The sequence below is a fragment of the Leucoraja erinacea genome, chromosome 1 (assembly GCF_028641065.1).
Source record: "Leucoraja erinacea ecotype New England chromosome 1, Leri_hhj_1, whole genome shotgun sequence".
NCBI lineage: Eukaryota > Metazoa > Chordata > Chondrichthyes > Rajiformes > Rajidae > Leucoraja > Leucoraja erinaceus.
In genome coordinates, this window is record NC_073377.1 from 162,314,253 (window position 1) to 162,340,430 (window position 26,178).

The following is a 26,178-nucleotide window of genomic DNA, read 5'->3' on the forward strand; positions in this document are numbered from 1 at the left end:
TGGGCTGGTTACCCACAGAGTCAATGGATCTGCTGCTAAAACCTAATGACCCTAAGTCCCTGTGGCTCCAATGATCTTTTGGAAGTCAGCTCACTGTGCAAAAGAGCACTCAACCATGTCTCACCGGTTTTATGTTTTTGCCCCCTTTCCCCTTAGCCAGAGGAAGGATAGGGAGTCCCTGGTTTTCACTCTATCCCACCATCCTCCACATTAGACAGATCATTCTTCTTGCATTGGGGGGGACTGTTGATTCACCACCTAATGTCAGTTCCCCCATGCACTTGCCTTGAAAGATCTCCAAATCCCCTTCTTGCAAATGCAAAGAACAAACAGTATGATATGGTGTTACTGTTGCTTTAAGGACAGAAACTGCAGGTAACTTCTAGCAGCTGACTCAAGTTAATCTGTTCATGAGGGTTATGAACACAGCATCCCTTATTAAAAGCCAACATTTGTTAATGTTGTGCCATGAAACAGCATGGGTAAGGAGCGCAGCAATATTTTAAGGCTCCAACAGAGGTGCTAATGAATTTCTAAAGCATTGTTTGTTTGCAGTAATTCAGATTGCCTACTAATGACAGAAATACCTAATTACAAGATAAGTTTATAGGACCAGTGTTTGCTATAAATTTGACCATAAGGATTTATAAATGTATGACTGATTTTAATTGTCCTGATTTAATTGTCCACATTTGCTTTTAACTTCATTTCCCTTCAGGATTGATATAGTATTGTTTCTTCAAGTACAATATTTCTGTTGATCAACTTACCTTTTATATAGGCTTGTACCTCCTCAACAATCGAATTCTCTATTGTCTGACATGCTCACTGAGTATTTTAGGTTTATGGCTTTGGAGATGTGACTCGGACTGTTTGATATACCTGAATGCAAGGAGTAACAGTAGGGTTAGCATTGCCTGTGATCCAGAGGTGCACAATTTAATTAAATATTTAAGCTGTTCAGGGAATACAAATATATGTTTAATAACATGCAAGCTCTTAAACAAAAATGCTACAATAATTGTGATTTTTTTTTTTTTTAATTCCTTGGCTTCTGATTTCAATCTTTGTTTAAAATGTGACCTTTACTTGAAGGGCACCTGAATGGAAGTGAGTCAGTACAGATAATAACCAAGGACTTACCCGATTTTGTACCTATACCTGTTTTATTTCTCTTTGTTTGCTGCAGTGATCAGTGAGATCAATGTATTTTCTTCTATATCATTTCAAACATTGTTTTCACACAAAAGTTCTCTCTCTGCAGACAACTGCAAAGCATGAAGTGAGAGCCTCCAAAATAGAAAATGGCACAACTGGCATAACAAAATCAAGCCAGCAACACAAAAATCCAGCAAATAAACAGGATAATGTGAAAATAAAGGGTCTCCAAGCTAATGTTTCCATTCCAAAGGTATGCAACTTTCCTTATTTGCGGTTATCAATAGTTATAAGGTATATGCGTTTTCAAACATGGTACCTGTTACAACAAAGATAATCATCTTTTTAGAGATGTAGAATGAATAGATATCTCTTGTATTTAAAGACAATTATTGAATTAGTTCCATCTAGTAAATTCTGCAGAATCTGTCATTTTGTAGTCGATTCCAGCAATTCCAATTTTGCACCTTGCTGTAAATCATTCACATTGGACAATTGACATGTGGGCTAAATATAGAGGTACTGAGTCCCTTTGACTTTAATAGGGATTACAGGGTTGCAAACATAAACTAAGTTCATTTTTAGTCAATAAAACATCCAGAGAAAACCCACGCAGTCATAGGGAGAACTTACAAACTCTGTGCAAACTCCGTACTGATAGCACCCATAGTCACGATCAAACCCTGGTTTCTGCCACTGTAAGGCAGCAACATTTTAACACAATTCTTTAAATACGGAAACCAATAATATACATAGTAATTTAGATATGGTCTTATCATTGATCTAAATAATTGAAGCGCTCTATTTTTGTATTCGATTTCCCTCGCAATAAAATAACTTTCCTTTTTGCTTGAATTTCATTTGCCACACAGCCATACCAATAAAAAGCAACAGGACATACCAAATACATTTTAACATAAACATCCACCACAGTGACTCCTCCACATTCCTCACTGTGACGGGTTGATCTTGGCTCCCGTAGCCAGCGGCGTTTGGGCCCTTGCGTTGGGGCGATCAAGCTCCTGCATCAGGGAGGGGGATGGAATCTCAGCTCCCCGCGCCGGGCGATCTGACCCCGGGTCAGGGCTGGTCGAAACCTTCTGCATCGTTTGGAGCTTCCCGACATCGGTCTCTACCCGAGACTGCGAGCTCCTCGATGGTGAAATATATTCTATCATTACTTAACCAACTCTTGGAGCATTGATCCCAGGCAAGGGATCGGCTCCGATGGTAAGTCCACGTGGAGCTCTAAGTCAGTCCTGAGCAAGGCTGCCAGCTTCATGATGTTAAGCCGCAGAGCGACCGGAGATACGATCCGGAATACAATCGCATCGCCGGCAAGATTGAAATAAATTTCCCCCGCCCACCCCCCACATAAAACAAACCAGAGAACATTAACACATACTTTTAAAGCACACTAAAAATATCAAATAAAAGGCAAAGACAGACAGACTGTTGGCGAGGCTGCCATTGTGCGGTGCCCCCTAGGTGTTCTTCGTATGTTGCAAAACATACTTGGCTATAAAGTATGATTATGATGATGAACTTATTTACTCACCTATCTTTCTATCATTAGCAAATCTAGCAACCATACATTTAATCTCTTCATCCAAATCATTTGTACAAATTGTAAATGGGTGTGGCCACAGCATTGAATTCAGTGGCACACCATTTGTTACACCATTTTCCAACTTACCAATTAGAAAAAGGATCATATTGTCTATTTCCTGTTAACCTAAAGGGTGAATGCCATGTTGAAACAAATGTTGAAACTGAAAACAATACTACACAGAGCAGCAGCCATTGTTCTTTTGCTTGTTAACATCGTTATATAGTTAAGCTGTATAGAATGTTTTAATTATTAAATTGGCACCCAAAGATCGTGACGAGATGGGAAATTGAATACGATATATTTTAGGCTGGCCCCAAATAAGACAGACATTAAAAAGAATATAAACAGCTGTTCAATTTCACCCACATAGGGAAGAAACTATTTTCCCATTCTACCTGGTCTATATGTCATTATATTCTATAATTACTTAACCAACTCTTGGTGCATGACAGCAAGCAAAGGGCAATTAATTCCACAAGTGTTATTCTTCACTTAAGAATTATTTTTTTAAATGCATTGGTTATGTGACTTTATTTTCTTGAAACTTTTAGGTAAATTTATGTCTTTTACAAGCAACAATGGAAGAACCACCAACTTTCATCACAAACAAGAACATAACTCATGTTTCTCTGGTTGCATTGTGTTTTGACAGAATTTCCACACAGATTCTGTTCAACAGGTACATTATCAAATCTTGTTTTTCAGGAATGCTATTTCACATCTTTAGGTACATTATTCAGGTTAACTGCAGACGTTGGGACAGATTTCACTAATAACTGGCTGGCAGTTCTGTAAACTAAAATGCACAGGCACAGAACATGCTGGTGCTCAGAAGGCAGAGCATCAGATTTCCCACTCTGCTGGACTAAAGAGCAAGTCTAGAGGCCTTTCCATAAAGTACTTATACAGTGTTGATACGCCATATTAGTTCATAACTGTTGCATCAGCCATAGCTGGTACATCTAACTCAACCCCATTAGAGAATTACTGAAATTATGGCTTATTTTGTTGGCAACAGCTATAGATTTTCTTGATCTAATTTTATCGCAGAAAGAGACTCTTTCATTTTAAAGAATGTGCTCCTCAAAATTGGTTCTACAAATGTAAATTTGAAGATTCAAAAAGTGTAGCTTATTTCTTGTATAGTTTATTGGTTCTGCAAATATTTCTAACCAGTACTTATGTCATGTTGCTATACATTAATTATCATGTCAGTATTAATGGTTTATTCTTGGAGATCACTGTTTTTCTATTAGAACAGATAAAATATGTGGATAGGTAATACATTTATTTTTGCAACAAGCTTCTCTCCCACAGAAACTAATTACTAAAGTTGATTTTAATTGTATAAACAACTCACTTTACTGTTCAAAGTTTGTTCATATACAGATAGATAACTTGCCTATGAAGACAACATTAAGAATCAAGAGTGTTTAGTTGCCATACGTACCGACAGCGAAACGTGAAATTCCTACTTGCGGTAGCACATAAGGCCTGTAATACAATACACGTTGATAATAAATAATATTAATAATATATAATAAACAAAATTCATTAAGTTACGCTTGTTTCAAATTATAATGGTTTATTAATCTTTACATTTCTAACACACAAAGCATTCAACTTACTAATTAAGAAAATATCACACAAGTTGTTAACACATAATCTCAGTGTATAAATACATTAATGTAAATCCTGTAAAGTATTGGGCAGCTCAACAACAAACCTTAAAGCTTATTGTTTAGCGCAGTAAATGTATGCTTAAATTGGGATTGTATGTTTGTGTGCATATGTGTGACTATTTGGATAACCTTTAGTATGTCTAAATCTTCTCTTCTACTTCTGTTTCCAATAGGGGTATAGTAGAAGATGGAAGCAACAACCCAGATGCAGGCAAAGCATCTGTTGCATTTGACAAATATGTTAATGCTAGTAAAATGCAACCACAGTCATCCGGCTCTCTTAGGTCAAATGCTGGCGCAGAGAGGGGAAAAGAATTGGCTGCCAAGCTCAATGTCCATCGGATACATGGGCAGTTACGAGGTCTTAGCACAACAGGTGAGGGTTGTTATTTGGAATTTCTTTAAATATACATGTTCATTTATCAATAAATTAATTTGGCAATTTTAATTTTAAAAAGGGTGATACTGCTGACTGTCAGCATTTTAAAATTACGTTTGATTTTTTTTCCATATAGAATAAAGCACATTTGTTGCAAGTTCTATTCTTACAAAAAGTGGAAAGAAATATTGAATATGTTACTTGAAAAGCAGTCCTAAATTGCCCATACAAAAAGATTTAGTTTGTTGGCTTATCTTATCCAGAGCAGCATTTCAATCATCAATCTTAATTAGATATTCAGTAGGGCTTACTGGAAAATGCCAGTGAGAATGTCACATGAGCAGAATCAGGCCGAGCTTTAAAGCCATGACATACGGATTTGCTCGGGATTTGCTTGAAGTGTGACAAATTGAACCAACACCATCCAACAAAAACCTGAAGAACCAATGGCTCCAATTGGTTTCTTAAAGCATAGAAACTCATTTTGTTCCTTTAGTTTTTTGTCGTAAGCTGTTGATTTAATTTGTCGTACTGGAAAGAAAGGTTCAAGCAGTATTCCATGATGTTAAAGTCCAGCCCAATTGGTGCCAAGTACTCTCGTTATGAAGCAAATAAGTCCGCTCTAAATCCACTAGAAACAGAAAAAATATATATTCAGATCTTATTTCAAATGCAAATACATCTAATGCAGGTAAAACAGGTATAGCACTATCAAGAACATATTTTAAAGTATGTTGCACTGATCAGATTGTGACATGCTTGGTTAAATTTTTCCTTTTCGAAGCCCTTAAAATACTTGTGTTTTGTACAAATTATAGTCATTGATAAACTAAGGAGAGAAACTGATCTGTAATTGAAGGTTTGATTCGGTGTAATAATGATTTAGAATTACTGGGATGAAAAAGACTATTGATGGATCTTTTAACTTCTTTACTTAATTGATACTACAAGTGACTATTGGCAGACTTATAAAGCTTAATAAATGCAACACTAATAAGAGCCTTGAAAAGTAATGTAGAAATAAACTGCTTGGGATATTAAGAATTGTATTTAAATTAGATTGATGTGGGTCGTCTAGAGACTTTGAAAAGAGAAGAAATGGGAGAAGCTCACATGGCCTCATGAACCTTCTTCATAATTTGTCTCCAGTCCTTTGTCTGGAGTCTGTTTTAGCACCGAACTTGTACATCCTCCGTACTCCAGGTGTCCAAAAATCATAATTCCAACCGTTAATATAATCAAAGACCTAGCATCCACAGATATCTCAGATACAAAATTCCTGAGATTTACAATTCTCATCAGAGGACAGTGCCCTCTATCTTGGAATCAATATCATGCACCAAACATTTAGATGAGTATACTGTGAAACTAAGAATTGCATACCGCAAAAAAGCACAAAGCACTGGAGTACCTCAGCGAGTCAGGCAGCAGGTCTACAGAATATGGAGAGGTGATGTTTCAGATCAGAATCTTTCCTCCAACTACTGGAAATTAAAATGGATAAAGAAAACATTTTGGAAGTAGGAATTTGATACAACGTAGAATCTACCAAAGAAAGAAGGGTTGGAACTCGCTCACATTAAAACATGCAAGAATCCAGTACCAGGATTAAACGTTAAACATTCCTAGCTTCTAGATAGGGTTTTTAAGAAAGTAAAGGATGAAATTAGCTGTTTTTTCTAAAATGCTTGCACATTCAATGGATGTCTGCTCTAATTTCATTAATTAATAAATGTGAAAGAGATATTATAGGGCAGGAAATGATATAGCCTTAACTCCTACTGTGAATTTTTTGTCTTCACTAAAAGACTGACCGACTGAATAAGATTACTTATTGACATATTTAGATATAGCCACTGTAGATTTGTACAGAGTGGATCATAATGATTTACACTTTAACACTAATGATGTTTAAGCAAGCAGATGAAGTCTAGGACAGGAGAACGTTTAACATTAATGTGAATTCAAGGGGCCAATTGATAAGATTCCACTATTAGATACAATTAAAACTTGTGGAATTGATGTTATGTTATTGAAATCATCAGGAACTTACATGGGCAATGGCAGACAAATAGGAATAATGATCTTATGGTTTAAATGGAAGGATCTATACTGACAAAACACCTGGTTGTTACATTTACTCGTGATCTAGGAAACCATAAATTCAAGTTTGAAATAGAAAGATTACTGATATAGTAAATAGTGTCATCAGGAGAATTATAATTGTAGCAAAATCAAGATAGTTTAGAGTATGGGTATTGTGAGAATATTCATCTTGAATCAAAAAGGAATAGATCAGACATTTTTAAACGATGAAAAGATAGGAATTTAAAAATGTGCACAAATATATTGATGATTTTGTTCTGTTTTTATTTTTTAAGATTTAGGAACATGTGCAATTACTGCCATCCCATTTGAGAAGTCAAAAGTTCTTTTCACTTTAGAAGAATTGGAGGATTTTAGTTTTACGGATGATACCGAACAACTTAAAGCTTCAGACGCAACCAAACCTCCTCCATATGTAGAGAAGTGGGGATGGATAATGTTTGAATGTGGTATTGAAAATTTAACAATAAAAGGTATGTTTTTTTGTACAGCTCTGAACAAATAATGTGTTATTTAGAATTTGATTCTCATTTTAGCTTGTTATACAAATTGTTTGCTTGGGTCCAAATGCTTTAAGGGCCTGTCCCACTTTCACGACCAAATTCACGACCTTTTTTACTCGTGGACATTTTTCATCATGTTGAAAAAAACGCCCCGAGCTACTTGATGCCACGAGTACCTACGACTAGCATCACAAGCTGCTATGACCTACCTACGACCTCGTGACGACCATGCTGCGAGTATGAGTCTAGGGCAAACTCGGCAGAGGTCGTGAAAGTGGGACAGGCCCTTTAAATTATTTTACTCAATCAAGGGCTGGGCAAAAAGTTAATTGTTAGTAGGTTGGGCTACATATCTGTAAAACATATTTTTATGGAACTCCTGCACAATATTGTTTTAAATATGTGATATAAAATGCTTTGTTTTAAACCATTTTTGGTATCATATTACAGATTAGTTTTAGACTTGTGATCCCACATGATGTCATTTAAGTAGTCGGCCAAAGAGATTTGCTGGCAATTATAAGTACCAAGTATACCTACATTTAAATTGGCAGCAGGATTTGCCATTACGATATCTTTTAATTTCAGATTCAAAGCCAGCAGTACAGAAAATTCATACCTGACATGTACTCAGCCCCATGTTTTCAGAAAATGCCAATCCACCTTCAGTGTTCATCCAAGGCTGGGCCATCAGTGCATTATTCAATGTTAAGTTTGGCTTGTGCTAAGTCTTTTTTTTTTAACAGATGTTCATTAAGACCTTGGAATCTTAATTTTGGCCCATGTAAAATAATGCAGAGCAGAGTGGTAAATCAAGGTCCGGAGGACATAGGTTTAAGATGAAGGAGAAAAGATTTAATAGGAATCTGAGGGGTAACTTTTTCCACACAGAGGGAGGTGTGGAACAAGCTGCCAGAGGAGGCAGTTGAGGCAGGGACTATACCAACGTTTAAGAAACAGTTACATGGAAAGGACCGATTTAGAGGGATATGGGTCGAACACAGCCAGGTGGGACTAGTGTAGCTGGGACATGTTGGGCCAAAGGGCCTGTTTCCACACTGTATCACTCTATGACTATATCTTTCATTTTTGATTAAATGCTCTTTGTCGATTATGTTCTTGAAATGGTGGGGTTTCAAGGTTTATTAACCTTATGGTTCTATTAATAATCAAAATACTCCAAAGAGGTAATACTTCAATCTTATAGTTGGGGGACTGAGCACAGAATTTCAAATGTTATGAACCACAGCTGTCCATGCAAAATGCCATTTTTCCTTCTGCCCAAAACATGACAATTCAGGTGTTTCTGTTTTACTGTAATACTAAGTAAAAATACAATATAATGCAGAAAAAAATTGATGTAACTCTCACACTTTTTAATTCAAAATTATATTTTATAATTATAAATTATAAACATTTGATTTTCTATCATTTTATTCCATCATTCAACAGGAAACGTGTTGAAAAAGATAATAGTCAGGTTATTCATAAAAGTAGACACTATATGCTGGAGTAACTCAGCGGGTGAGGCATCATCTCTGGAGAGAAGGAATGGGCGATGTTTTCGGGTCGAAACCCTTCTTTGTTGCAGTGTGCTTCATTAGTTAGATATTCTTCTTGCCTTTCAACATGAAAAGGAGACATTCAGAATCTTGCTGGATGATGGACCAGAAATCAGATTAGCCAATGAACTTTAATGAGTGATGGAGGAAGATACGGGGAGAATTGTTTCAGGACCAGAGAGAAATCAATATGGTGAAAAATCAACGGAAGGAACAGAGAAAGATAAGAACCAATAAGGCTAAGGATGAAGAAGACAAATTCGAAACAAAAATCTCCTTTTGAAAATAGATACAGCTTATTATCTGTACAAAATACTCGTGATTTAAATTATTCCCTTTCTAGGTCTCCATGGTTGATTGCCTTTTCTCATCTTTTTAATCAAGAGATTTGTCCCATTGTTCAATTTCAGAGCAAATGTTTCAGTGATGAGTATAATTGTTTTCAGTGTGCCAGTGCAACAATTATATGGGACACCGGAGACTCATGATGAGCTACTGTGCCCTCCATAAGGTTTGGGACAAAGACCAGTCATTTATTTATTTGCCTCTGTACACCACAATTTGAGATTTGTAATAGAAAAAAAATCATGTGGTTAAAGTGCACATTGTCAGATTTTATTAAAGGGTACTTTTATACATTTTGGTTTCACCATGTAGAAATTACAGCTGTGTTTATACATAGTCCACCCCATTTCAGGGCACCATGATGTTTGGGACACATGGCTTCACAGGTGTTTGTAATTGCTCAGGTGTGTTTAATTGCCTCCTTAATGCAGGTATAAGAGTGATCTCAGCATCTAGTCTTCCCTCCAGTCTTTCCATCACCTTTGGAAACTTTTATTGCTGTTTATCAACATGAGGACCAAAGTTGTGCCAATGAAAGTCAAAGAAGCCATTATGAGACTGAGAACCAAGAATGAAAAAACTGTTAGAGACATCAGACAAACCTTAGGCTTACCAAAACCAACTGTTTGGGACATCATTAAGAAGAAAGAGAACTCTGGTGAGCTTACTAATTGCAAAGGGACTGGCAGGCCAAGGAAGACCACCACAGTTGATGACAGACAAATTCTCTCTATAATAAAGAAAAATCCCCAAACACCTGTCGAACAGATCAGAAACACTCTTCAGGATTCAGGTGTGGATTTGTCAATGACCACTGTCCGTAGAAGACTTCATGAACAGAAATACAGATGTTACACTGCAAGATGCAAAACACTGGTTAGCCGCAAAAATAAGATGGCCAGGTTACAGTTTGCCAAGAAGTACTTAAAATAGCAACCACAGTTCTGGAAAAAGGTCTTGTGGACAGGGGAGATGAAGATTAACATATCAGAGTGATGGCAAGAGCAAAGTATGGAGGAGAGGAGGAACTGCCCAAGATCCAAAGCATACCACCTCATCTGTGAAACACAGTGGTGGGGGTGTGATGTCCTGGGGCATGTATGGCTGCTGAAGGTACTGGCTCACTTACAGTGCCCTCCATAATGTTTGGGACAAAGACCCATTTGTAATAGAAAAAAATCACACATGGTTAAAGAGCACTTTGTTAGATATTAATAAAGACAATTTTTATACATTTTGGTTTCACCATGTAGAAATTACAACAGTGTTTATACATAGTCCCCCCATTTCAGGGCACCATAATGTTTGGGTCACAGCAATGTCATGTAAATGAAAGTAGTCATGTTTAGTGTTTTGTAGCATAGCCTTTGTATGCAATGAAGTCTGTATGCATGAATTGCATGAAGTCTTCGATTCATGGACATCACTAGTTGCTGGGTGTCTTCGCTGGTGATGCTCTGCCAGGCCTGTATTGCAGTCATCTTTAGTTTATGCTTGTTTTGGGGGCTTGTTCCCCTCAGTTTTCTCGTCAGTATATAAAAGGCATGCTCAATTGGGTTCAGATCAGGTGATCGACTTGGCCACTCAAGAATTGACCACTTTTTAGCTTTGAAAAATTGCTTTGTTTTAGCAGTATGTCTTGTCTTGCTGTAGAATCAACCACCGGCCAATGAGTTTTGAGGCATTTGTTTGGACTTGAGCCCATAGGATGTGTCTATACACTTCAGAATTCATTGTGCTACTACCATCAGCAGTTGTATCATCAATGAAGATAAGTGAGCCAGTACCTTCAGCAGCCATACATGCCCAGGCCATAACACCCCCACCACTGTGTTTCACAGATGAGGTGGTATGCTTTGGATCTTGGGCAGTTCCTTCTCTCCTCCATACTTTGCTCTTGCCATCACTCTTATATGTTAATCTTCGTCTCATCTGTCCACAAGACCTTTTTCCAGAACTGTGGTTGCTCTTTTAAGTACTTCTTGGCAAACTGTAACCTGGCCATCCTATTTTTGCAGCTAACCAGTGGTTTGCATCTTGCAGTGTAGCCTCTGTATTTCTGCTCATGAAGTCTTCTGCAGACAGTGGTCATTGACAAATCCACACCTGACTCCTGAAGAGTGTTTCTGATCTGTCGGCAGGTGTTTGGGCATTTTTCTTTATTATCGAGAGAATTCTTCTGTCATCAGCTGTGGAGGTCTTCCTTGGGCTGCCAGTCCCGTTGTGATTAGTAAGCTAACATGTGCTCTCTTTCTTCTTAATGATGTTCCAAACAGTTGATTTTGGTAAGCCTAAGGTTTGGCTGATGTCTCTAACAGTTTTATTCTTGTTTCTGTCTCATAATGGCTTCTTTGACTTTCATTGGCACAACTTTGGTCCTCATGCTGTTAAACGGCAATACAAGTTTCCTAAGGTGATGGCAAGACTGGAGGAAAGACTAGGTGCTGAGAGCTCTCTTATACCTGCATCAAGGAGGCAATTAAACACACCTGAGCAATTATAAACACCTGTGAAGCCATGTGTCCCAAACATTATGGTGCCCTGAAATGGGGGACTATGTATAAACACAGCTGTATTTTCTGCATGGTGAAACCAAAATGTATAAAAATACCCTTTAATAAAATCTGATTTTAAAAATTTTTTTATTACAAATCTCAAATTGTGGTGTACAGAGGCAAATAATTAAATGAGTCTTTGTCCCAAACATTATGGAGGGAACTGTTTCTTCATTGATGATACAACTGCTGGTGGTAGTAGCATAATGAATTCTGAACGGTATGGTGTTTAGGAGCAAGGAGGTCCTACTGCAGTTCTACAGGGCCCTGGTGAGACCACACCTGGAGTATTGTGTGCAATGTTGGCCTCCTAATTTGAGAAAGGACATTATTGCTATTGAGGGAATACAGCGTAGGTTCACCACGTTAATTCCCGGCATAGCGGAACTGACATATGATGAAATAATGAGTCGACTGGGCTTGTATTCACTGGAATTTAGAAGGATGAGAGGGGATCTTATAGAAACATATAAAATTCTTAAAGGGTTGAACAGGCTAGATACAGGAAAAATGTTCACAATGTTGGGGGAGTCCAGAACCAGGGGTCACAGTTTAAGAATAAGGGGTAGGCCATTTAGGACTGAGATGAAAAATGTCTTCACCCAGAGAGTTATGAATCTGTGGAATTCTCTGCCACAGAAGGCAGTGGAGGAAAATTTACTGTTTTTAAGAGATAGTTAGATATAGTTCTTGGGCTATAGGAATCAAGGTATATCAGGAAACACCAGGAACAGTGTACTGATTTTAAATGATCAGGCATTGCTGGCTCGAAGGGCCGAATGACCTACTCCTGCACCTATTTTTCTATGTTTGTATGTGCATACTGTAGATACCTTGCATGCTGTAATATTGCACAAACATACTTTCATCAAATGGTTTTGCAAATGAGATAACACTACCTTTGACCACTCGGTTACAGTGATTGATGTCTGTCCAATCCCACAGTTTCACCCAATGTCTTTTTATCCACAGTGCTCTTGAAATAGTTTGTAGCAGCTTCAGGTTTACTATTTAAATAAACAATTACCTGATCGTACATTCTTATTTCCTCCAGCATATAATAATATAATCTGCCTGTCCTTTCTGGTTTCCAGGCAATGTAAACAGTGACTATGTAGTGGTTAATAATATTTGCAAGGGACTCGCTTTCTGTGTACTTCACTGTATGAGGATCTGTGCAATATAATATAATATCTAACTCCTTCACCCAGATATGACCACCATGGAGTGGCAGAAGATTTGGAACAAAATGTTTTTGTTCTCGAGTATAAATATCCACATAATCCTTACATTGACGGTGGAGAGTGATGATGATACTAACTAAATTTTATTTTTAAATTTTAGTGCAGCAATAGAACTGCGTAGTGTTGGATAATACATTCAAGAAAGAAATGGGGGCCATGTTTACATTACATTGTTGGGAAGCAAAACAGTTCAAGTGGAAGGCAATTGTAGAATAAGAAACTATATAGAGGGAGAAAAATAATCAAGATATCAAGAAATGACCTAATCAGTTGAGAACCGACTGAAATGTCTGGTTGACCAGGGTAGCATATTTGTGATTTTACGGAGGAGGTAAAAGCAGTTTGTACACGGTTAAGGCATTGTGAAGTTGGACCCTGAGGAGGTGAGATCCCCAGAGGAGATTATATCAGTAATAGTCTGAGAAAAGGTTGCTGGATGTTCAGCTCTTCGTCTAGAAGGAGGCTAGAATGATGTACCAGAGTGTTGGCAATTAAACGCCATGAGGTAAAACTCTGTTTCCTATGTTTACTATGTCAGCAACTTTAATAATAACATTTAGGTTGTTTCTTAATGTATGGATTGGGATGATGAGAGTGAGTGAGGAGAGTAGAAAAACTAAAATGCTGTGAATTTTCAATGAAAAGTGATTAGGCCAGAGAGATTCAACTGGGTGGATGTGGCAGTATGAAAATGCAGAAAAGAGTGAATGGCACAAAACGTTGGAGTATCCCAGTGGTTCAGGCAGCATCTCTGGAGAAAAGGAATAATAAGTAAAGTTTTGGGTTGAGGCCCTTCATCAGACAGTCGGGGAGTGGGAAACTAGAGGTATGGGAAAGTACAGAACCTATTTTCTCCAGCGATGCTGCCTGACCCGCCGAGTTCAAGTAAGTTTATTGTCATGTGTCCCTGTATAGGACAATGAAATTCTTGCTTTGCTTCATTACACAGAACATAGTAGGCATTTACTACAAAACAGATAAGTGTGTCCATATACCATGATATAAATATAAACACACATGAATAATAAACTGATAAAGTGCAAATAGCAGAAAGTGGTTATTAATTAATAATCAGAGTTTTGTCCGAGCCAGGTTTAATAGCCTGATGGCTGTGGGGTAAGTAGCTTTTCCTGAACCTGGTTGTTGCAGTCTTCAGGCTCCTGTACCTTCTACCTGAAGGTAGCAGGGAGATGAGTGTGTGGCCAGGATGGTGTGGGTCTTTGATGATACTGCCAGCCTTTTTGAGGCAGCGACTGCGATAAATCCCATCGATGGAAGGAAGGTCAGAGCCGATGATGGACTGGGCAGTGTTTACTACTTTTTGTAGTCTTTTCCTCTCCAGGACGCTCAAATTGCCGAACCAAGCCACGATGCAACCGGTCAGCATGCTCTACTGTGCACCTGTAGAAGTTAGAGAAGTTAGCTCAATGTTACACCAGCATTTTGTGTCTATCTTCGGTGTAAACCAGCATCTGCAGTTCTTTCATGCACAAAGTGTGAATGGTGTTAGGTGAGATCTCCCAGGCAAAGAAGCTGAAGTGGAGATGAAAGTGAAGGAAATGCTCAATATTGTATCAATTTAAACATAGGAATAAAAGGGAAAAGCTGCTTGATTGTGACAGTAAACCTGATTTAAATGAAATCTGCAAAATAGGTTTCTGCATATGTTTTTGAGGTGATGCCAACTATTGTTACTATGTTTGGATTCTTAGGAGGAAGACAGTCAGGAGCTGTTCTGTACAATGTTTTGGGAGTTCTTGGAAAATCGAATACAGCAGAAAGAAGCGGGATGCAAAAATCAGGTGATAGCACTGGTTCTCCAACTGGCAGTGGCTACAGCACTGATGTGTCGGAAGATAACCTCCCACGGGATAATAAAAGTCCAACTTCAGAAAATAATGGGAATTCAGCATCTGACGATCAGGTAAAGTGAATTCTACTAGACAAGTGCATGGTAAATACTATTTAAATGCCTGTCATTTCATTAAAGATCAGATCAGATTTCTGAGATTAGTACAGAACTTCCAGCAATTCATGGCGTATACAGGCCAACCCCAGCATACAAGCATCTGAACTCCAGAAGGGTTTCGGCCCAGACTCTCCTCCTCCTAACCTGAACTCCAGACTCTCCTCCTCCTAAGTTCCATAAAATAATTCAATTCGAAGGTCTGATGTTTTTCGTTCCTAAGAACAACAGGATTAGTTTTCCCTCTTTCGCCAGCTTTATTCATTGTTGTTATCAGTCTTGCTTGCATTTGATGCCATTCATTGCATTATTGTGGAGGGATGATGATCATATTGAGTGAATTTTGTATATTTTTGACTTACGGACAAAATTGATTTATGGCTGACTGTAAAAATGGAGAAACAAGGAACTGCAAGTGCTAGTTTACTTTAAAAAAAAGGCACAAAGTGCTGGAGTAACTCAGTGGGTCAAGCAGTATCTCTGAAGGATATGGATAGGTGATGTTTTGGGGTGGGACCCTTCCACGGATGGATTGTGGGGGTTTAGGCGGTGGAGGGGCGGGGGAATAAGAAAGTTGAGGGCAGGACAGATGTAAGAACAAGGAACTGGTTGAAACCAAAGAAAGATATAAAATGCAGGAGTAACAATGGGTCTGGCCGCATTTCTGGTGAAAATGGAGAGGTGACTTTCTGGATCGGGACCACCTTTAGCTTGAATGCAGAGGGAAGTGGAAAATAAACTTGGAGAGTAGAGGCGGATGGTTAAATCATGGCCAGCAAGAGATGACTTCGGGTGAGGGGGTTCCCTGATAGGCAGCTTCTTGGATAGAGGCAGGTGTGAGGCCAAAATAAATATATAGTTGCAAACTGTAAAGCATTCTGATTTTTGTTTTGTTGCTAATGTTTAGGATGAAGGGGTTGAATCTGATGACCTTAAGAAAGACCTTCCACTGATGCCTCCACCCCCAGATTCCAGCAGCATGAAACTTACCATGAGTAAAATTTGGTTTAGCTTTGCTGCCCCAACTAATTTGCATTCACGATTTCAGATTTACTCCAGGTAAGTGTTCCTTCAATTTAACTAAGATCGGTCTCTCAATTTTTTAATGAATAAAGCAGATATTTCCGTCAATCTTTCAGGATGCTCCTAAAATTGAAATATCCTTGATGGGATTTTGCTGGCTTAACCTTGTACTAAACGTTATTCCCTTTTCATGTGTCTATACACTTTAATGGCTTGATTGTAATCATGTATTGTCTTTCTGCTGACTGGATAGCACGTAACAAAAGCTTTTCATTGTACCTTGGTACACGTGACAATAAACTAAAACTGAACCGAGCTATTTGCTTTTGTATAACTTACTGTCAAATATTACCTAAATATTTGTGATCAGCAACAAACCGTATAACATTGGTGCTAATGTTTTAGGTTTTTGTTTATTATTATCACGTGTACAAGGTATTGTCAAGATACATTAAAAAGCTTTGTTTTTGTGTTGTAATTAATTTATTAGCCAAGAATATAAAAACATACAAGGAATTTGATTTGCCATACAGTCATACCAAAAAAGCAACAAGACACACAACTACGTAAAGGTTAACATAAACATCCACCACAGCGGCTCGCGCACATTCCTCACTGTGATGGAAGGCAATAAAGTCTTATCTTCTTTCCTCCTTATGGGCCTGTCCCACTTAGGCGACTGCAGGAGACTATGCGGTCGCCACATGTTCGCGGGTGGTTGCCGGGGAGTCGCCTTCATGGTCGTGAGGAGTTCCCGCATTCTGGGAACTAGTCGCGGCATCATTATGGTCACCGTGAATTTTTCAACATGTTGAAAACTTAGCGGCGACTAGAATGAAGCCGCCATGGAGAGTAGCGAGAATTCTCGTGCCGTAGGTGGGTCGCAAGGAGGTCCTAGCGGGTCGCCAGGAGGTCGAAGGTTCTCGTAAGTTGTAGCCGGTGCTGACCGGTGAATTTCATTGGCTCATCGGGGGGAAAAAAAGGTAAGCAGTAGTTTTCAGAACCAAGGAACTGACTGGTAATGTTAAATGTCTGCTGAGCTTCACAGCCGTGTACCTCTGACTTCTTAAAAGTTGTCTCCACTCCTTCTCCTTCTTTCTTCTCCCTCCTTCTTCTCCCCCCCCCCCCCCCCCCCACCCTCTTTTAAAGGACTTATCGTACACTGTGCTTTAGCTGTCTTAATTACAGCGCCAACCTTCCTGTTCATCGGCGTGTGTCTGTATCACCTTGGCTTTGCACCTTGGGAATTTTTTAGACAGCTTCCCCGCTTGCTCTGGCCCCCGCCTATTGCGATGTGTGTGTGTGTGTTTGTATGTGTGTACCACTCTGACCGTCGCCGTTCCAGTTCCCAGTTTTTCAGGCGACTGCCGGCAACTTGACAGTCTCCGGCAGTCCGCTGATAAAATTGCCTGAGTGGCACAGGCCCATAATTCTCCCGCGGATGGGGCAGTCGAACCATTTGCAGTTGGGGTGATCGAAGCTCCCGCAACCGGCAATCGAAGCTCCCGTATCGGGGCGATCAAAACCCCTGCGATCGGGGCGGTCGAAGCTCCTGCGGTGGGAGCTCCTAAAGTTGGTCCCTAACCAAGGGACCACGTGTTCCACGATGTCCGCAGGCTCCCGTGGTTGGAGTTCCTGAAGTCGATCCCCAGCAAGAGGCCGCCAGCTCCTCGATGTTAGGCTGCAGCACGGACGGAGATGCGATACGGAAGTCACATCACCGTCGAAGAAAGAGTTTTTAAAAAGTCCCCCCCCATATAATACAAAACTAAAGATACACTAAAACATACATTTAACAATAAACTAAAAACAAATAAAGAAGAAAAAGGACGAGACAGACTGTTGACAAGGCTGCCATCGTACGGCGCCACCCGGTGGATGCTATCGAAACAGTTCAGATATACCATACATATATACAAACAAGTCAAATTCAAGTACAATAGATAGAGCAAAGGGGGAGATAAAGATGTGCAGAAGACCAAACATCATATAATGCATTGTTTTTTCAAGCAGGACCTTGTGATCCAAAATAAATCCTACCCCCAAGCTGAAAAATTGCTTTTACAACCATGTAAACAGTTCCTACTCAGCTTTGTTGGCGTTGTCAAAGATGATGCTCCTCTGGCCTGGCTTGGTTGAAGCTGTCAAAAACAATCTTTCACCCCATCCCGCCATCTCAGACCTTTATCCTCTGCTTGGCTGGAGGTCTCAAGATTTGAACACAAAACAACAACTTCTGGAGGACAGACGACATTACAGCTCGGGACCCTTCTTCAGACTGATGAAGAGAGGAGATATTTGGTAGAATGGAATGAGGGGAAGGGGTGGGCAAGAGCTGGCAAGTGATAGTCAGGTAAAGAGGGTTTGATTGGCAGATGAACCAAGTAGGGGAGAGAAAAGTGGAGATAGTAACTTTAGCTTACAAATGCAAAGGGTTCAAATGTTGGAATACACTCATCACCCATCCCTCTTTACTCCGGGTCTTCATTTCCCACCCCCCCCCCCCCCCCCCCCCCCCCCCTGCCAGTTCCCTTCTACCCACCATCCCTCCCTCTGGTTCTACATTTTACTCCGCACTTTTATTCTTATCAGATTCCATTATTTGCATCTTTTCGTCTTCTCCACATCATCTCCAGCTTTAGTTACCATCTCCACCCTTTTCTTCCCCCACCTGACACATCTGCCAATCAACCCCTTCTTACCTGAATCCACCGACCTTCCCCACATCTTTCTACCAGCTAACTTCCCTACACCCCATCAGTCTGTTGGAGGGTCCAGATCCACAACTTCATCTTTCTTTCTTCCCTCTACAGATGCCGCCTGACCCTCTTGAGTTCCCACAGCAGTTAGTTTTTTGCAGTCACTTTTGCCCCCAATGGGGATACCTTCCTGGCTTAGGTGAAGTTGTCAAGTTGCCCAAGACTGAATATCATATGTTCAACTTTCAGTCTTTCAAAAATTATTAAAGACCAACAACAAATTAAAAAAAAAACAACTGTCTGATACAGTGTGTTATCGATTCCCACTATAACGGGTTGAGAAATACCAGTTATATACATTATTTTTGGACATTCACTGGTCTCAGAAGGACCACTGAGGAGGGGAATGTCAGGAAAAAGTAATTGGCAGGATTTCAAGATCTCTGTATTCATTTGAAATCCTGCTCTTCTGACGGTGTTATGCGGGATATTCCCACAAAATCCATGTTACTATTCAACTGTATAGTGTTAATTTAATAGCTACTGCACAAGAACATCTATCATACCTTCTCATCGAAAGGTCAAACAAATGCTACATATTTTTTGAACTTTGATAAGTTACTACTAGCGTTATATTGACATTTTCAATTCCCGAGTACAAGCTTCCAAAATATCTTGAACGTGCTGAAAATAAATTCACCATAGTTCATTCGAAAGATTGAGGCTTGCAGTATGTTATGCTGTAGACTGAGTTTCCAATCTGAAAGAACCTAATTTTTGCAAAATAATTTCTGGATGTACTTTCGTATCATTTGCAAAGTTTCAAATGCTACTTCTCGTATCCAGGTAATTATTTACAAATCTACTAAATGTGAGTGATAAAGTATGGATTCTGTCCATCTAGAAGTACAATGGACAAGATCACTGCAGCAATTCCAAAAAAGATGCAGTGATTTACACTATCCAGGATACACCCCCATCCCCAATTGAGTTTTTTGTTTAGGTGACTAAGATGAGTGATGAGGACAGTGGATGTAGCCTACATGGACATTGGCAAAGCATTTAACAAGGTCTCTCATGGTAGGTTGATCCACAAGGTTAAAATGCTTGGGATCCACAGCCATTTGGTGGTTTGGATTCAGAACTGGTTTACCCACAGGTGATGGAGGATAGTGATGGAAGGGTGGTATTCTGGCTGGAGGTCTGTGACCAGTTGTGTCCCACAGGGATCTGTGCTGCCTGTGACCTGTTGTTTCTGATCTACATGACTTGGGCAGAAATATAGATGGGTTGGTAAGTAAGTTTGCTGATAATACTAAAATTGATTTAATTGCAGATAATGATGAAGGCTGCCAACGGTTACAGCAAGGTATAGATCAGTTGTTAGATGGAGTTTAATCTGGATAGGTGTGAGATGCTGCACTTGGGGAGGTCAGCATTGATATATAGAGGGATCTTGCGGTCCAAGTTCATCGCTTCCAGAAATCAGCAACACAAGTAGATGAAGTGATAAAGACCATATTTGGTACGCTTGCTTTCATCAGTTGAGTATTAGAGTCAGGAATTCATTTTGCAGCTTTATAGACATTTTGGTTAGGCCGCATTTGGAGTACTGAATGCAGTTTGGATCGCCCCATTGCTGTAATGATGAAGAGGGTTTCAGGAGAATGCAAAGGATGCTGCCTGGATTAGCCAAAAGGAGAGGTGGAACAAATTTGGATTGTTTTCTCTGAAGCACCAGAGGCCTGGGTGAGAAACCATAGACATATAAGAAATTATGAGAGGAATAGGAATAGGATAGTCAGAACATTTTTCCCTGGGATAGAAACGTCAGCTACTAGAGGGCATAGCTATAAAGTCAGTGGGGGAATATTTAAAGGAGATGTGTGAGAGCAGTTGTTATTACAGAGTAGATGCTTGGAACAGGTGGAAGCGGATATGAAAATGGTTATCAAAATTTACAGCAGAATCTTGATCAGCTGGGCAAGTGGGCTGAGGAATTGTTAATGGAGTTTAATGCACTTAAGTGCGAGGTTTTACGTTTTAGGAAGTAAGCCAAGGCTGGATCTTCACAGTGAATAGCAAGGCTATATGTAGCAGGAAGACTTATGAAAGGTGGAATGGGTGGGTGGCTCGGCTATGGAGAAAGGGTAATAATTTCGGAATATTTTTATTTTCATGTTCCCCTTTGACTTGTGATTGCTTTTTGATGAAATGCTATTATAAAATGTAAAATCCAGCTGCAACTGTTCCAGGTTGATAAAAGCCTCATGCATGTTTTGTTGCAGACAGCAGAACCTTTTAAGCACAGCTACACCAGGTATCAGTGCCTGGCTTATTCCTGTTGATCAATTGAAATCATCATGGAATAAAGTGGAAATGGAAAAAACTCTTCGCGTGTGTGCTGTGATGGGTTGTATTATGACAGAAGCTCTTGAGGTAAGTTCATACCTGATCTTTGTATAAAACAGTGCATATTTCATTTAGTCCCAAATCCAAGTGTTGGAATTGTCTCAGGTTGCCAATAGGGACATATGGGTATGACTGTGTTGCAATTTTACCTTCTTGGAAGATAGGTTTTTTTTCCCCCAATGTTACCATCTCCAGATACAGAATTGGTAAAAATGTAGGCTATGGTGAACTTTGTCATTTACAATCCTGTTAGCCGACACGCCATGTTTCCACTAATGGAGGATCCAAAATTTCAAAATAAATTCCCTTACTGCAAAACAATTTTTTTTTAAACATTAAATGCTGGCTGTGTTAGTTGCAACTATATCCGATGCTATTTATTTTTATTCAAATGTTTGTCTTTTACGGAGAAAACGGATCCAATACAGTTATTGAAAATCTTTGCAATTTCTCTATTTTTTATTATTAATTATTTAATCTCATCCTCCAAGGGATCAATATTTACTTTAGTTACTCTCTTCATTTGTATCTACCTGCAGAAATTCTGATTATTTTCTGCTGCTAATTTACTGCCATACTCTATCTTTTCCTGTTTTATATTTTACTGGTGTCTACAAGAAATCCAATACTCTGACCTATTTTTCATCATTGCAAAATTGCATACTTTAAAAAAGTGTGATGCTAATTGAGGCAGGAACAGGGTACTGATTGGGGATGATCAGCCATGATCACATTGAATGGCGGTGCTGGCTAGAAGGGCCGAATGGCCTATTCCTGCACCTATTGTCTATCTTTAATTTCCACAGTTAATCGCAATTGGTACTTCCTTCTGATTGAGTCAGCCTTTCTTAAGGGAGTTATTTTTTACTAAATTTTAAGAAGCATCTCCTCAATAGCACTGGTCTTACTCTAAATACTATTTTATTGTCCAATCTATTTTTATCGTCACTATCAGCCAGTTCTGTCCTCATACCATTGTAACTGCCTTTATTTTAGTTAAGGATACTTTTTTCAAAACCAAATTTCTCATCCTTAAACTGAATTTTTATTTCCGAGTTTAAGTTTATTGTCATATGAATGAATATGTCAAGACCCAGATACCACAAAAAATGGTGTTTGCAACAAGAACTCCGTTAAACATCCAAAGACAAAATATGCAGAAATTAGACAAACTGTAAATAACAAACAAAATTGAATTGTGCAGTTTTAAAAATGTTCTGTTTTGTAATCAATTACATTTATGTTTGAAAATTTGATTTTCATGTAAACAATAGCTCGACTGCACACATTGATATTTTATCCGCATTCAATAGGGCTATCCCCAAAATCTCCAGTTTTGTATGAAAACTTATCATACCAGCTGCCTTTTCATTCATCCTATGTTCATTTACACAGTTTTACATCTCCCCTTTATCATAAGATGCCAACACTGATGTAAGGTGCAGGCAGTGTGGTCAACCTGCAGTTACAACAGAAGATCCAAATCTATAACGCAAATCTTAAGCAATATGTACAGCTGGAAAATGATTTCTGTCTGTTTAAATTGATCTTTTGTTTATTTTCAGAATATTCAAGCTGTCAATACTTTTGAATTATTTCAGCACTATTCCATATTGAATGTGGTTGTTTTCATTGACTATCTACTGAGTGTACATTCGGGGTTATTGAAGTTACTGGGTTTTTGATGTATTGAAATTAAATAATCAGCTGTGTGGCATTTGGATATTTTATCGTACAAGATTAAATGGTGTAAATTATAATTCTATTTTCTAATTGGTTTCTTCCAGAGGAAAAGTGTTCATTTTCCACTGAAAAGCAAGTACAACAGAGTCAATAAATTAGCTCGGTATCTACAGGAAAATCCTTCCTGTTTACTGTGCAATATACTTCATCGCTACTTGCAGCAGGCTGACTATTCTATCATCGAGGATGCCACAATGGTAAGCACGTAAAATTTATGACAAATATTCTGAAATGGTTAAAAATGTTTCCTACTAATTACTAAGTTCTGGCTATATTTCTTAATTTGCTTATTAAAGAAATCTGTGCACCCAATTGAGCCAATTAATTTTTGTGAATATGGGAAATATTGTGTGCCGGCTGAATGTGGCTTGATATTATCAAGGAGCAAATGCTTGAATAATGATTCAATTGTGCAGGTCTGGACGAAGTTATTCATCCCATTTTGCTTGCACCGGTACTTTTGGGGCTAGTGGAGTCGAGGGATATGGGGAGAAGGCAGGCACGGGTTATTGATAGGGGACGATCAGCCATGATCACAATGAATGGCGGTGCTGGCTCAAAGGGCCGAATGGCCACCTCCTGCACCTATTTTCTATGTTTTGGAACTATTCCGTTAATCTCATTCCCTTGCTGTTTCTTCACAATCCAAAAGTTTGTTTTCTTTTTATGTTTTCAACCAGGAGTTTTCAAATCACATCTTCCAGAATATTAGTGTGTGTTTAAACTTTTTCATCTGTCCCTCTTTCTTTTCCCATTTACTTTCATTCTTGATAATCAGGTTGCCAATCTACTTTTTATTTCCTCAAAATTCTGCATAACATTGAATTTAAATTGATAACCAGACTTTAAAAGATATTGTATAATATAACTGAGACGCTCATCCCTGATACCATTCTGATCAATCTCTCTGCATCTCTTCCAAGACCTTCTGAGTAGTGAACAAACAGTGCCTTGATTTAATTCATATTTCTTTACAATAGACAATGGACAATAGGCAATAGGTGCAGGAGTAGATCATTTGGCCCTTCGAGCCAGCACCGCCGTTCAATGTGATCGTGGCTGATCATCCCCAATCAGTGCCCTGTTCCTGACTTCTCCCCATATCCCCTGACTGCACTATTTTTAAGAGCCCTATCTAGCTCTCTCTTGAAAGCATCCAGAGAACCTGCCTCCACCGCCCTCTGAGGCAGAGAATTCCAGCACTTTCTATAGTGGCCTTCGAGATTATCTGCTAGACCTCAAATGTTTCAGTGCCTTAACGAAAATATGAACACAATTTCAGTTTTGAGAGAATTTTGCCTTGCAGTCACCTCAACTTTCCATTTAAAAAAAAACTCAATTGCCTTTGTTGGTGTAGATTCATTGTGTTCACAATGCTCATAGTGAACCAGAACACTCGTATAGAAGATTAACCCGCTATTCCACTTTCTGTTTGCATAAAATGTGTGTGTGTGTGTGTGTGTGTGTGTGTGTGTGTGCACCTTTAGGTTACATGATAATGCATTTAGAAAGTTATTAGAAATGGATTGAAATAATTGGATATAGAGATGGAAGCCATTCAGTTAACCACCTTTGATGGCTCTTTGAAAGAGCTGTCCAATCGGCGACACTCCTTTGCAGTCACCCATGGCCCTGCACATTTCTACATAGTTATCCAATCTCCTATTAAATATTATTGCATAATCTACTTTCACTGTAATTTTTTGATATTGTTTTGCAGATGCTAATACAAATCCTCATTTTCCCTCCCCCATTTTCTGATCCCTTTGGTCTTGGAAATAGTTACTTCTCATCTATAGACACAAAATGCTGGAGTAACTCAGCAGGACAGCCAGCATCTACGGAGAGAAAGAATGGGTGACGTTACAGGTCGAGACCCTTCTTCAGTCTAGACCCGAAACATCACCCATGCCTTCTCTCCAAAATGCTGCCTGTCCTGTTGAGTTACTCCAGCATTTAGTGTCTATCTTTGGTTTCAACCAGCATCTGCAGTTGCTTCATAATTCTCATCTTCAGTTTTGAACAGCTTCATTAAATCCTGCCTTGGCCTCTTGTTACTGTAACAGAAAACTAACATACTCTGCTTTCTGCCCAGAATTGAATTTCCTCATGCCATGTATGATTCTGATAAATCTCTTCTGTACCCTTCCCTAGGTCTGGACGTTGAGTTTTAAAAACCTACCATGCAATAAAAAAACCTGAAGTATATATGCCAATTATTACACTTTATTTCTTGCAGAACAATGGTCTTCCTGCGCTTGTCACACTAAAGAAAGGCTTGGTGGCATTAGCTAGGCAATGGATGAAGTTTATAGTTGTCACTCCAGCTTTCAAAGGAGTTAGTTTACTGCTTAGACCAGCACAACTACCAAAGCCACAACCAGCAACACAGGCTCAACGTCAGACTGGTGGTGTAGACAACGGAGGTGCAATACAAAGTGACACAAGTGCCGACGGAGCAGAATTTGAATTTGATGCTGGTAATTAAATGCATTATATTCTAAACATGCACAGCAAACCATTTTGTTGAAGGTTTATTATTTTTAAACAATTGCAAAGCTTAAGTATTCCATTTATAATTCTGTCTTAAATAGTTACATTTAAGTTAAAGTGGTGCAGCAACAAACACCTTTCCACCAGTGTAATATGAGACAATTCAATTTGATAAAGTGCTTGTTTCACAAGAAGATCTGATTCCTTTAGGCCATCATTTTGTTATCTATTTACGATACTTATAGTTTGCCCATACTTTAACGTTTACTCCCCCTTGTTAATGGAGCATATTTACAGCTTTAAAAATTCACACAACCACTTCACATTCAATTCTGTTACTAAAATATAATCTATTCTTGGTTGAAGGTAGACAATAAGCTGTAGAAACTCAGCGGGTGTGGCAGCATCTATGGAGCGAAGGAATGGGTGATGTTTTGGGCCGAGACCCTTCTTCAGACTGATGGGGTGAGGTTGGGGGGAGGGCGGGAAGAAGAAAGGAAGAGGTGGAGACAGTGGGCTGTGGGAGAGCAGGGAAGGGGAGGGGAAGGAGGGAGAAAGCAAGGATTACCCGAAATTGGAGAAGCCAATGTTCATACCGCAGGGGTGTAAACTACCCAAGCAAAATATGAGGTGCTGCTCATCCAATTTGCAGTGGGACTCACTCTGGCCATGGAGGAGGCCCAGGATAGAAAGGTC

The 26,178-nt window shown here is 39.1% G+C and overlaps 1 protein-coding gene across 2 annotated transcripts in view; it reads left to right on the forward strand.

Annotated features, from left to right (window-relative positions):
- kiaa1109 (KIAA1109 ortholog) overlaps positions 1 to 26,178 on the forward strand; it is a 298,241-nt gene that overhangs the window by 150,391 nt on the left and 121,672 nt on the right. For both annotated transcript variants that reach the window (XM_055647191.1, XM_055647198.1), the window contains exons 33-41: positions 1,265 to 1,411; positions 3,322 to 3,449; positions 4,626 to 4,828; positions 7,213 to 7,410; positions 14,859 to 15,070; positions 16,020 to 16,171; positions 21,123 to 21,273; positions 23,034 to 23,186; positions 25,229 to 25,469. In XM_055647191.1, coding sequence (XP_055503166.1) covers positions 1,265 to 1,411; positions 3,322 to 3,449; positions 4,626 to 4,828; positions 7,213 to 7,410; positions 14,859 to 15,070; positions 16,020 to 16,171; positions 21,123 to 21,273; positions 23,034 to 23,186; positions 25,229 to 25,469 — 1,585 coding nt within the window. The remainder of the gene's footprint in view (positions 1 to 1,264; positions 1,412 to 3,321; positions 3,450 to 4,625; positions 4,829 to 7,212; positions 7,411 to 14,858; positions 15,071 to 16,019; positions 16,172 to 21,122; positions 21,274 to 23,033; positions 23,187 to 25,228; positions 25,470 to 26,178) is intronic.